The 13,996-nt window shown below is 39.9% G+C and overlaps 1 protein-coding gene across 1 annotated transcript; it reads left to right on the forward strand.

Annotated features, from left to right (window-relative positions):
- Nucleotides 1-13,681, forward strand: LOC106365788 (ATPase 5, plasma membrane-type). Its single transcript, XM_048765017.1, has 15 exons — nucleotides 1-254; nucleotides 754-873; nucleotides 956-1,192; nucleotides 10,093-10,977; nucleotides 11,055-11,159; nucleotides 11,231-11,375; nucleotides 11,448-11,612; nucleotides 11,686-11,924; nucleotides 11,998-12,030; nucleotides 12,107-12,188; nucleotides 12,270-12,430; nucleotides 12,503-12,676; nucleotides 12,771-12,953; nucleotides 13,060-13,241; nucleotides 13,419-13,681. The coding sequence occupies exons 1-15, from the start codon at nucleotides 192-194 to the stop codon at nucleotides 13,513-13,515; spliced, it is 2,871 nt and encodes a 956-aa protein (XP_048620974.1). The 5' UTR covers nucleotides 1-191; the 3' UTR covers nucleotides 13,516-13,681.
- The last annotated feature ends 315 nt before the right edge of the window (nucleotides 13,682-13,996 follow it).

Below are 13,996 nucleotides of genomic sequence, written 5' to 3' on the forward strand. Positions count from 1 at the left end.
GTCCCTCGCATTAGCCCACTTTCACACTTCACATTTTCGTTATGTCTTGAATAAATCTTCGGACACAATAAATAGTTAGATACCAAACGTTCTCTTACTCCTCCACTTTCGTCTTCTCCTCATCAATAGATCCTAAATCCTTCCTCTCTCTTTTTTTTTTTCATTTTCGTCTTCACCTTTTGGGCTTCACTATGGCAGCTGCCGCGGATAAAGGCAATGAACTCGACCACATCAAGAATGAAGCCGTTGATCTGGTAAATACATGTACTCCTTTTGTTTTCTTTGGTATTTAGGTATTATGAGTCTTTAACCCGGGTAATTCCAAAACATTATGTATGTATACATATATTGTCACAAACTCGAACTCGTTTCATTTCTTTTCAAAACTTGATTTGATTTCTATTGCGAGTCCCACAGCATTAGACTTCATAGCATATGGCTTCATTGAGTCATTTAAAAATGATGTGCTAACATCACACGATCGTGTGCTAGTTATTAGTTAACTGTGTGTTTCTTTTTCTGCCAAGAAAGCACATTTTCTTATATCAAGAAAGTACAATTTTGTGTACAACAAGAAAATACAATTTTAGGAAGTATTTTTTTCTTATAAAATGTTATCATAGTTTTTTTATTTGCCAAGAAAACATATTTTTCCTAACATCAAAGTAAAATATTGAAAGTAGTTTTTTTGTAGAAACTAAGGGAAAAAGAAGTGAAAAACATTAACAAAATTACATAAATGATGTGGTACAGATTCGAATACCCATGGAGGAAGTCTTTGAAGAGCTGAAATGTACAAAACAAGGTCTTACATCAGATGAAGCTTCTTACCGTCTAGACCTCTTTGGTCCCAACAAGCTCGAAGAGAAGAAGGTTTCTTCTTGATTTTTCTCCCTTTTTAAAAATATGAACATTGATGAAATGTTTTTTAACCTTATGATTTCATAACACGCAGAAAAGCAAAATTATAAAGTTTTTAGGCTTCATGTGGAACCCCTTGTCGTGGGTGATGGAAGCGGCGGCTCTAATGGCTATCGCTTTGGCGAACGGAGGAGGAAGACCACCGGATTGGGAAGACTTTGTGGGGATAGTGGGTTTGCTATTCATCAACTCAACCATTAGTTTCATCGAAGAGAACAACGCTGGTAATGCTGCAGCCGCTCTCATGGCCGGTCTAGCCTGCAGAACTAAGGTTATACCAGTTATACGTATACAACTTCAGTTATTATCGTAGATTCGTAGTGATTCTTTTTTTGGTAGGAAATAGAAAAGAATCGTCAAATAGCGATCGACAAAATAATTATAAAACGCAAGAAAGTTTATAAAGTGTTGTGAACGATAGGGGAAATCGTGTGTTCTCTTCTTATTATCTCTGAATCAAAGTGTTCCCTTATATAGGGATTACAAGAATCAGATAAAAGAAAAGTATACAAATCATTATCCTAAAAGGAAAAGGAAAACCTCCTAAAGATAAACATGAAAGATAAATGGAAATTTATCCTAAGTCTAGGTCGGCCACTCTCTTCCCCTTTGGGCCGCCGACTCTCTCTCTCTCTATGGGCCACGGTTCTGGCCATTTGGTTCCTAGCAATCCACATTGTTCATAACACTCCCCCTTGGATGCTAGAACCATATGGGCTCGTATCATGCACGATGTTGCCTCATTAAAACCTTTCTAGGAAAACCAAAAACCCAAGGTGGGAAAAATGGAAACCGTAGACAGGAAAAAGAGTACAACGCATGACACTCCCCCTGATGAAGGCATCACTGCAGATCCTTCAGCCGGCGCATACCTATCTGGTGAACCAGCTTTCTGAATGTTGAGGTTGGCAGAAACTTGGTGAAAAGGTCGGCTGAGTTGTCGCTGGATCGGACTTGGACTACTTGAACCTCCTTTGCCTTCTGCAAATCGTGGGTGAAAAAGAACTTGGGCAGGATGTGCTTGGTCCTGTCTCCTTTGATGTATCCTTCCTTGAGCTGAGCAATACACGCTGCATTGTCCTCATAGATGATCATTGGCTCCTCCTTCTCTTGTCCCACGGCCAGACCACTCTCTTTTAAGACATGGCCGGTCATGTTCCTCAACCAAACAAGCTCACGGCTTGCCTCGTACATGGCTATGATCTCGGCATGATTAGATGATGTAGCAACTAAGGATTGCTTTGTTGAACGCCAGCATATTGCAGCTCCACTATGTGTAAACACATATCATGTTTGAGATCTAGCCTGATGTGGGTCAGATAAGTACCCAGCATCTGCATATCCGACCAAGTTCTCTCCTGGCCGGTTGGTGTAGAACAAACCGAGATCTTTTGTTCCTTGCAGATATCTGAACAGATGTTTCACTCCGTTCCAATGCCTTAAGGTCGGACATGAACCAAATCTGGATAGTAAGCTCACGGCAAAGCTTATGTCCGGTCTAGTATGACTAGCTAAGTACATTAAGGCCCCAATGGCACTTAAGTAAGGCACTTCCGATCCGAGTGTTTCCTCGTCCGGTTTCATTGGTCCGAATGGATCCTTTTCCAGGTCTAAGGACCTTACTACCATAGGACACGGTAAAGGGTGTGCCTGGTCCATATTGAATTGCTTGAGTATCTTTTCTGTATAAGTTTCTTGATGCACAAGGATGCCATTTGCTTTATACTCAAACTGTAATCCCAAACAGAACTTAGTTTTTCCTAAGTCTTTCATTTCGAATTCTTTCTTTAGACATTCGACCGTTTGGGAAATCTCTCCAGAGGTTCCTATTATGTTCAGGTCGTCCACATAAACAGATATTATAACATAGCCCTTGCTGTCGAATTTCTTTATGAATATACATGGACTTATTGGATCATTCTTATAACCCTCTTTGGTTAGGTACTCGGATAGCCGGTTATACCACATTCGACCTGACTGCTTTAAACCATATAAAGCTTTGTTCAGCTTAATGCAATGTTGTTCTCGAGAACCTTTCTTATCTTTGAGCTCAATACCCTCTGGAACTTTCATATGTATTTCATTGTCCAGTGGTCCGTACAGGTATGCAGTAACTACATCCATTAGGCGCAAATCAATGTTTTCTTTTACGGCCAGACTGATTAGATATCTCAATGTAGTCGCATCCACCACAGGGGAATAAGTTTCCTCATAGTCTATTCCTGGTCTTTGTGAGAATCCTTGTGCTACAAGCCGTGCTTTGTATCTCACTACTTCTCCTTTCTCATTTCTCTTCCTTACAAAGACCCATTTGTATCCCACTGGTTTGACATCTCTGGGTGTCAGGATTATAGGGCCAAAAACGCCTCTCTTTCTTAATGATTCTAACTCCACGTTTATAGCTTGTTTCCATTTGATCCAATCTGATCTTAGCATGCATTCTTGTATGGACGTGGGTTCTAGATCCTCATCTTTATCCATGATCTCAAGTGCTACCTTGTATGCAAATAAATCATCAACGTTGATATCTTTTCTGTTCCATTGTTTTCCAGACATCACATGGTCTATAGAGATCTCTTGGTTGTCCGGCTCTTGTGTCCCGTGAAGTCCAGCGTCCCGGACCTCACTTGGAGGAACGGCCGGATCATCGGGTATGGTCGGTACACTTGGCTCAACCGTCATGGTTGGCTCGACCGGTCCATCTATGTCCTGGACGGTTTCCTTGGTGCTCTCGGATCCAGCACCTTTCTTGGATTTCCGAGGCTGTTTGTCTTTGGAACCAATTGGTCTGCCACGTTTTAGACGTTGCTTAGACTCTGTAGCCACTTGACATTGTCCATCTTGGACGTCTAATCTTATAGGTGCATTACAAGCCGGGATGTGTGATATTGTCACTCTATTTGGGTCAGCAAATGTATCTGGCAGTCTATTAGCTAGCTCTTGAAGATGTATTATCTTTTGGACTTCTAAATCACAATCTTTAGTCCGAGGATCTTGCCAAGATGTTGACGGTCTAAACCATTCTAACTCTTTTGTTATCAACCGGCTGTTATCTCCCCCTAAGGACGGATATGTGGACTCATCAAAATGTGAGTCTTCGTATCTGGCCTTAAACAAATCACCGGTTGTTGGCTCAAGATACTTTATAATGCTTGGGGATTCATATCCAACGTATATTCCCATCCTCCTCTGCGGTCCCATCTTTGTTCTCTGTGGTGGAGCAATTGGAACGTAGACGGCACATCCAAATGTTTTGATGTGGGACACGTCTGGCTCATGACCCGTAAGTAATTGGGATGGTGAATATCTATGCTCACTAGATGGCTTGATGCGAATCAGTTCCGTTGCATGTAAAACCGCATGTCCCCATGCTGACACCGGAAGTTTAGACTTCATAAGTAATGGACGGGCTATCAGCTGGATACGTTTAATGAAGGATTCGGCCAAGCCGTTCTGTGTATGGACATGTGCCACGGAGTGTTCTACTTTTACCCCCATGGACATACAGTATTCATTAAACGCTTGGGACGTGAACTCACCAGCATTGTCTAGACGTATAGTCTTAAGTGGAAAGTCTGGAAAATGTGCTCTCAGCCTTATCATCTGAGCAAGCAGCCGTGCAAAGGCTAGGTTCCGAGTGGACAACAAACATACATGCGACCATCTGGTCGATGCATCAATGAGGACCATGAAGTATCTAAACGTTCCACAAGGTGGGTGTATCGGTCCACATATGTCCCCTTGGATCCTTTCCAGAAAGTTTAAGGTTTCTTTATTAACCTTGGCTGGTGATGGCCTAGTTATGAGTTTCCCTTGTGCACATGCAACACATGTGAGATTTCGTGGGATCACTCCTTTAAACGTGTGCCCTAATGAATTCATCATCAGTTTTCGCATCATCCTGTTCCGGGATGGCCAAGCCGGTTATGCCATAAAGTGAATAGCTCTGAGGCATTTGCCTCGACCATACTGATCCTTGCATAGTAAAGACCAGTGGACATTGCGGGCATGGTCTCTAGGATCTTTTTATTGCCTTTGGTGCTCAAAGTTATGTTAAGGAATTCTTTGTTTCCTTCTTCCCATGTTTCAAGGTGGAAACCATTCAACCTTATATCCTTGAAACTCAATAAGCTTCTTCTAGAGCTTGGGGAATACAAGGCGGTTTTGATCTCTAGGTGAGTGCCCTTGGGCATCATCACATAGGCCTGGCCGTGACCTTCAATCAGGTTGGCCTCACCCGCAATGGTTTGTACCTTTGCACTTTGCATTGTGAGATTCATAAAATACCTTTTGTCTCTAAGGATCGTATGACTTGTGCCACTATCCACCACAAGTATACTCATCTCATCATTCATTTCTATAAATAAAATTTTCTAGACTTTAGAGATTTTGTAAGATCTTTAAGACTTCTATTATTATAAATGTCATTTCATAAAATAAAAACACCAAATCAAAGACATAAAGCAATAAAACAATGTGATTCGAAAAACTAGTCCTTTAGACAGTCGGATGTCTCAAAATCCATTTGGTCATCTTTGTTGTCCCTGTCGGATTCATCATCAGCATCATATCCATATCCTTTGTCGTCATGACCGTTTTCTTGGATCATGTTTGCCTCCGGGTTCTTGTTCTTGAGACTCTCTTGATAGAGTTCGCACAAGTGTTTCGGAGTTCTGCAGTTCTTGGCCCAATGATTGTCCATCCCGCATCTGTGACATCAAGACTTGGACGTGTGAGATGGTTTGGATATGCCACCTCGTCCACGGCCATAACTCCCTCGGCCCCGACCGTAATTGGAACCACGACCACGATTATTATGGTTTCCTCTTCGGCCGGTTGAGTAGTTATCTCGACCGTTATGGTTGTCACGCCTACGCCCCCTGTACCCACCACGGCTATAACCGTATGGTTTCCTGTTGTCTTGAGCGTAGTAGGTTTCTTTGGGATCTTTCTTTTCAACCTCATGGGCTTCGGGTAATGGTGCTGTCCCGGCCGGTCTGGCTCCACTATTTTTCATGAGAAGCTCATTGTTTGCCTCGGCCAAGAGTAGACATGAGATCAGATCAGTGTATGTGGCAAAACCTTTTGTTCTATATTGCTGTTGCAACACAGAATTCGACTGATTGAAAGTCGTATAGGTCTTTTCAAGCATCATCACATCGGATACTTCTTCACCACACAGCCTTAGTATTGAGACGATTTTGAACAAGGCTGAATTATACTCATCCACGGACTTAAAGTCCATGAATCTGAGATGCATCCAGTCGTGCCTTGCCTTTGGAAGCAACACCATCTTTTGGTGATCATATCTGTGCTTTAAAGCATTCCAAAGATCCAATGGATTCTCAATCGTCATGTACTGATCCTTAAGACCTTCTATGAGATGATGGCGCATATAACATATGGCCCTGTATCTATTCTTTTCATTCTCATTACTGTCCTCAATGATAGTATCACCGAGTCCCTTGGATTTTAGACTAATCCTTGTGTCTAGCGCCCACTGCAAGTAATTGTCTCCGGAGAGATTAAGGGCTGCATAGTCTCTGTTTGCTATTTTCGACATCTGATCCACATTATCACACAAGATTTTAGATTCATAATGGGATCACGTGGCCGCATGATATAAGCAAGCTCGGCCACAACACGTCTTATGCATTTATGATGTTCAAACAATACTAATCGACCATGGTGCTATCAATCAAGAGCCACACGGACCTGTGGATTTTCTAATGCAAAACAACCTAAGTTCATGTGATTCTATATGCTGGCCGATCTCGTCCTAAACAATTGTGAATGCAATAACATGTTCGGATTCATGCAGAAACGATTTTAGAACATTCTCATGATCCCTAGGGTTTCAATCTTTAAAGTTCTATCAACTTATGTTTAAGGTTTCAAGGCCTTAAGTATTTGTATGTTCAGACAGATTGATTCAAGCAATCTAAACAATCCTAAACCTCAAATCAAATCAGAAATCAAAACAAGCAAGATCAATTATGAAATCAGACACTAGGTTCTTTTAGGGTTTAGGGTTTTCGATTCCTTGATTAGGGTTTGCCAAGTTTCAGATTCAATCAATCAACATACAATCAGGTTCTAATTGGAATCAATTTATGTTTCTAGTTTGGGAGATTGTCGATTTTAATCTTAGGGTTTCTTTTAGGGTTTAATCAAGATATAGTTTCCATAATGATGGAATTAGGGTTCTTATTGTTCTAGGTTCTCAGATTGTGTTTATACCTTAGTGTCGTAGGGGATTTAGAACCGGACCACCTGAGAATGGATGGAACTTCGAGCTGAGATGATCGGACGTCTGCTGCCTCCTATTGGGTCGCGGATGGAGTCGATCGCGGCTGGAGGTGTCTCGGCTGCGAGCTGGACGGGGATCGGATCGTCTCGGGTTGGTCGTGGGGTTCGGGTTTGATCGTGAGCTGGATTGCGGTCCTTCTGATCTGGAACGTGATCTGAGAAGCTGAGATGGGTCTCCTAAGTTCTTGGATGAACTAAGAACAAGACTAGGATTAGGGTTTGAGTTTTGGGTCGCCGGTTTAGGCTTTTGGGATTCTATTTTGGTCTCAGGGTTCAGAGGCTATCGTGCTGATAACGTGTTGTGAACAATAGGGGAAATCGTGTGTTCTCTTCTTATTATCTCTGAATCAAAGTGTTCCCTTATATAGGGATTACAAGAATCAGATAAAAGGAAAGTATACAAATCATTATCCTAGAAGGAAAAGGAAAACCTCCTAAAGATAAACATGAAAGATAAATGGAAACTTATCCTAAGTCTAGGTCGGCCACTCTTTTCCCCTTTGGGCCGCCGACTCTCTCTCTCTCTATGGGCCACGGTTCTGACCATTTGGTTCCTAGCAATCCACATTGTTAATAACATAAAGTAGATTAACCATATAATATTTCGTTTTCTTCTATTTATATTTTTAACAAGTAAGTACAAACTACCAAGTGTACAAAGAAAACCATGAAAATTAATAATTTTAAAACTACAAAATATGAACAAAACTTAGGTTCCTTTAAATTCACATTCCCTCTAATAACCAATTATATTGCCACATAGATTAACAATGAATAAAAATTATTAAATATTTTAAAAAAAAAAATCAAAATAGAAGGAAAAAAAATAACGTTAATTTTAATAACGCTAACGCCGCCAGCTAAACTCTAAATCTAAACCGTAACCATAAACCAAAACCTTATACCCTAAACCTAAACTCTATACCCTAAAAACCAAACCTACACCTTAAACCTGAACCCTAAACCCTAAATTTAAACCATATACCCTAAAACCTAAATCCTAGACCCTAAACTCAAACTCTATACCCTAACTCCAAACTCTAGACTCTAAACCCTAAATCCAAACTCTAAACCCTAAACCCAAACCTTAGACTCTGAACTCAAACTCAAAACCTAAATCCTAGACCCTAAACTCAAACTCTATACCCTAACTCCAAACTCTAGACTCTAAACCCTAAATCCAAACTCTAAACCCTAAACCCAAACCTTAGACTCTGAACTCAAACTCAAAACCCTAAATTATGAACCCGAACCGTAGACTATGAATCCAAACCTCAAATCCTAACTTTAAACTCTAAAAAAACAATATCAACATTAATCCAAACATTTAGGGTTTAGGGTTTAGGATTTGAGTTTAGAGTTTGGGTTTAAGATTTAGGATCTAGGGTTTAGGGTTTAGAGTTTAGGATCTAGGGTTTGGGTTTAAGGTATAGAGTTTGGGTTTACGGTATAGAGTTTGGATTTTAGGGGTTGGGTTTAGGATTAAGAATTTGGGTTTAGGGTATAGAGTTTGGGTTTACGGGTTTGGATTTAGGGTATAGGGTTTGGGTTTAGGGTCTAGGTTTGGGTTTTAGGGTATAGGGTTTTGATTTAGGGTATAGGATATTTGGTTTAGGGTTACGGTTTGGATTTAAGGTTTAGCTGACGGTGTTAGCGTTGTTAAAATTGACGTTATTTTTTTTCTAGTTATTTTGAATTTTAAAAAAGATATTTAATATCTTTTATTCATCAATCTATGTGGCAATATGATTGGTTATTAGAGCTGTGGTGAATTTAAATATTCACCCCCTAGGGTGAATCTAAGTTTTGTTCACAAAATATTATGTATGGGCATTTAAGTATCTGTGTTGATCATGTTTTCGGATTTCAGATTTTCAATACGAATTATTTTGAAACTTTGATAGATTTCTAGTACGATATTCATAAGTTTCATTAAGATATTTTTGATTTTCTGACCGAATTCAATTTGATTTCTTTAGGATTTGATTTGAATCAAATTTTACCCAATATCCATAATCAATCAAAAATCTAGAAAATATCAAAAATTAATCAAAAATATTCAAAGGATAAAATCCAGTCAAGCTATTTAAGTCACCTAAATGTATTTAAGTAAAAGAAGGTTAATGGATTTAGTTAATTTTTTTTCTTATACTTATACTTTTAGATTTTGATTCATATTTGATAATACCAATATCCTACATAGTCCTTAGACTCCATTGTGATATATTCTAAAATGGTTCATATAAGATTCTTACTAAATCAAATGCCTAGAAAATATAATAAATTTAAAACACAAACAATTGTATACTAATCATTAGACAATCTAATTTTGTAGAATTTTGTAAAGAAGAATTGTAGATTTCAAATTGACAACAATCCGCAAATCTAACATTTTCAAAGGTTTTTAGTTAGAGTCTAAATGTTTTATTCGCGCATGCAAGCATAATCATTTTATAGTTACTTATTAATTTATGCATAATTCATTCAAAACCATCATGATAGTTATTTATTATACTCACAAAATTTCTAAACCAAACAATAAATTATTTATATATAACAATGTTTTCTTAATATATACATGTCTGTTATTTAATTAAATTAAAAAAAAACTCTCACGTATTATAAATATTTTAATCAATTTCTTCATTTAATAATAAATAAATATTTAAAATAACTGAATATTCTTTGATTATACAAAAATAATTTATTTGATTAATATTTAATGATACATCTTTTGATTTGAAAATAGATACATTTATGTATAAATAGTTCCGTTTAAAAATGGTGACAAAAAAAAAGGTTACACTAGTGTGATATACAGTTAAATTACACACTAATCTGATGTTTTGGGTGTGAGTGAAGGTGCTCAGAGATCGTCAATGGAGCGAGCAACAAGCATCCATCCTCGTACCCGGCGACATAATCACCGTCAAGCTCGGCGACATCATTCCCGCCGACGCGCGTTTACTCGACGGCGACCCTCTCAAGATCGACCAATCATCTCTCACCGGCGAATCAATCCCCGTCACCAAAACCCCCGGCGACGAAATCTTCTCCGGCTCGACCTGCAAACAAGGCGAGATCGAAGCCATCGTCGTCGCCACGGGAGTCCACACGTTCTTCGGCAAGGCCGCTCACCTCGTCGACACCGCGAACCAAACCGGACATTTCCAGAGAGTCGTCACCTCGATCGGCAACTTCTGCATCTGCTCGATCGCGCTGGGAATCGCCGTCGAGCTCCTCGTGATGTACCCGATCCAGCGCCGCGAGTATCGCGACGGAATCGATAACCTCCTCGTATTGCTGATCGGAGGGGTTCCGATCGCGATGCCTTCTGTGTTGTCCGTCACGATGGCGATCGGATCTCATAGATTGTCTCTGCAAGGAGCTGTGACGAAGAGGATGACTGCGATCGAGGAGATGGCTGGTATGGATGTTCTGTTGAGCGATAAGACTGGGACTCTCACGTTGAATAAGCTTACCGTTGATAAGAACTTAGTGGAGCTTTTCGCGAAAGGAGTTGATAGAGAGAATGTTATCCTCTTGGCTGCGAGAGCCTCGAGGATTGAGAATCAAGATGCGATTGATGCAGCTATTGTTGGAATGCTTGCTGATCCTAAAGAGGCTCGAGCGGGTGTGAGGGAAGTTCATTTCCTTCCTTTTAACCCGGTGGATAAGAGAACTGCGTTGACGTATGTTGAGTCTGATGGGAGCTGGTACCGAGCTAGTAAAGGAGCTACGGAGCAGGTATTTGATGAACCGGGGCTTGATGATGTTGATTCAATTTACGGGAATGGTTTGTGCTGATGATCTTTCTTTAACAGATACTGAACTTATGTAGTTGTAAGGAAGATGTTAAGAGGAAAGCTCATGGAGTGATTGATAAGTTTGCTGAGCGTGGGCTTCGATCTTTGGCTGTTGCAAGACAGGTTTTTGTTCTCAGTTTTTATAAAGTATTATGTAGAGAAGTTCTTGTCTCATTGTGTTTTATTGGTTGCAGGAAGTTCCGGAGAAGAAGAAAGATGCTTCTGGTGGCCCATGGGAACTTGTGGGTCTTTTACCTTTGTTTGATCCTCCGAGGCATGACAGTGCCGAGACAATCAGGAGGGCTTTAAACCTTGGTGTTAATGTTAAGATGATAACCGGTAAATAATCACACACTTCTTTTGTTTTGATTCTCGTCTCTCTGCACTTCATTTTGATGGTCACTTAAACAGGGGACCAGCTTGCAATTGGGAAAGAAACTGGTCGCAGGCTTGGAATGGGTACAAACATGTATCCTTCTTCTGCGCTACTCGGACAAGAGAAAGATTCTTCCTTGGGTGCACTTCCTGTTGATGAACTGATCGAGAAGGCTGATGGATTTACAGAAGTCTTTCCAGGTACATACACTTAAGCAAAAGGCTATATCTTTAACCACACATTCTATGTCTATATCGTATGGTTCCTTTGCAGAGCATAAGTACGAGATTGTTAGTAGGCTGCAACAAAGGAATCATATATGTGGTATGACTGGAGATGGTGTGAATGATACCTCAGCTCTCAAAAAGTCGGATATTGGTATAGCTGTTGCTGGCGCTACTGATGCTGCGAGAGGCGCTTCTGATATTGTTCTCACAGAACCTGGACTGAGCGTTATCATCAGTGCAGTGCTTACCAGTAGAGCCATATTCCAAAGAATGAAAAACTACACTGTGAGTCAAAACTTTCATAAATTTTTTTACACAGAGAGACTAATTCAAATCTTGACATCGTCTTTCTGTGTAGATTTATGCGGTTTCAAACACGATACGTATTGTGGTAAGTATACTTAGAAGATTTCACTTGGTTTTGATGGTTGCAAATCCTAATCTAAAGCTATTGCAACATGGTGCAGTTTGGCTTCATGTTCATTGCTCTCCTATGGGAGTTTGATTTCGCGCCTTTCATGGTCCTGATCATAGCAATCTTAAACGATGGTGACGTTACATTATAGAGTATTTACTGCATTTAGTAGTGAATTTTTTTATAAAAGCTAACAAAAGAATTGCAACTTATAGGAGCAATCATGACAATATCAAAGGACAACGTGAAGCCATCTCCACAGCCAGATAGCTGGAAACTCATAGAAATCTTCTCGACCGGAGTTGTGTTTGGAGGTTACCAGGCCTTGATGACTGTCGTTTTCTTCTGGGCGATGATAGACACTGATATTTTCTCGGTACATACTCTTATTCATAGTTTCTAATTATAGGCTAGTTCAAAAAACTAACTCTTTTGAGGGTTTACGTAGAACATGTTTGGTGTGAGACCATTGAGTCAACGTCCTGAACAAATGATGGCTGCTTTGTATCTACAAGTTAGCATCACAAGTCAAGCTCTCATCTTCGTCACCAGGTCCCGTAGCTGGTCCTACGTCGAACCCCCTGGTCTTCTCTTACTTGGTGCATTTGTCATAGCTCAGTTGGTATGTATATAAATAACAAATGCTTCCACTTAAATTCTCTTAATGAGAACATAACAACAAGTATCATAGCGGTGTATTCTGTATACACTCTCAGGTGGCGACGTTGATAGCTGTTTATGCCAACTGGAATTTTGCGCGGATAGAAGGAGCCGGTTGGGGATGGGCTGGAGTGATCTGGCTATACAGTCTCGTAACCTACATCCCTCTCGACTTGCTCAAGTTTTTGATCCGCTACGTTTTGAGTGGAAAAGCCTGGTTAAACCTTCTTGAAAACAAGGTATCGATACCAAATTCCACAAAACCATCACATGAATCCAAGAATGACAAGTGAAAATGTTGCTGCCGCTTACATGAGGGTTTCTATGTGTTAAAACACAAAACAGACTGCCTTCACGACGAAGAAAGACTATGGTAAAGAGGAAAGAGAGGCTCAATGGGCTGCAGCTCAAAGAACCCTCCATGGACTTCAACCACGAGAGACGAACATCATCTTCAATGAAAAGAATTGTTACAGTGAACTCTCTGAGATTGCTGAACAGGCTAAACGCCGAGCTGAGGTTGCCAGGTAAAAAACTAATTCATTCCATTTTTTCTCTATTTTCCATCCCACCATCACTTGAAAACTCTCATAATCATACATGAGCTCCACCTGGTTTTCCGCCAGTCTCAACCCGATACTTTTGGTTCTTTCGGGTTGGTGGTTTTGCTAAATGATGAGATGTGTGTTTGATGATATCTGCAGGCTGAGAGAGCTAAGCACATTAACAGGACAAGTAGAGTCAGTGGTTAAGCTTGGAGGACTTGACATTGACGCGATTCAGCAACATTACACAGTCTAATCTACTTTGGTTACTAAAAAAGGCTATTTAATTAGTTTGAAAACAAAAGCAAAGTTGTGTAGACTTGCACCGATGCATTTTTTAGGATCGTTGGTTTTTGTACTAATTTTATATTAAGTTCATGTATTAATATAATATTGAGAATTTAAATTATTTTATTTTGATAGCCTCTTTTTTCAAACACAAATTTTTAATGTCTCATTGTCAGAGTGTTGAAAGGTAAAATGAATGGATCATTTTGCTGAATATTCATAGGAATCCCATTAATGAAGAATATAGCCAGTATCGTTGGTAGGATGGGACAATTACGCACACGTTTTTCCGTTTCGCTCCCTGGTCGCACGTGAAGCGTGAGATTGGAGGAGGAACTATAAACCCATGTGTTCTATTTTTTTGTACCAAACCTATGCCATAGACTTAGCCTGTCTAATCTCTAACATAACACTAAACACAAATAATTAGAAATTAAGCCTTTCCCACC

This window comes from Brassica napus, chromosome C8, assembly GCF_020379485.1.
Source record: "Brassica napus cultivar Da-Ae chromosome C8, Da-Ae, whole genome shotgun sequence".
Classification (NCBI taxonomy): domain Eukaryota; kingdom Viridiplantae; phylum Streptophyta; class Magnoliopsida; order Brassicales; family Brassicaceae; genus Brassica; species Brassica napus.

Bases quoted from the DNA above. Each gene is read 5' to 3' on its own strand.
- LOC106365788 (XM_048765017.1), top strand. From the start codon at position 192: ATGGCAGCTGCCGCGGATAAAGGCAATGAACTCGACCACATCAAGAAT. The intron at 11,613-11,685 runs GTACATACACTT...GTTCCTTTGCAG, and splicing joins ATTTACAGAAGTCTTTCCAG to AGCATAAGTACGAGATTGTT. The intron at 12,954-13,059 runs GTATCGATACCA...AACACAAAACAG, and splicing joins TAAACCTTCTTGAAAACAAG to ACTGCCTTCACGACGAAGAA.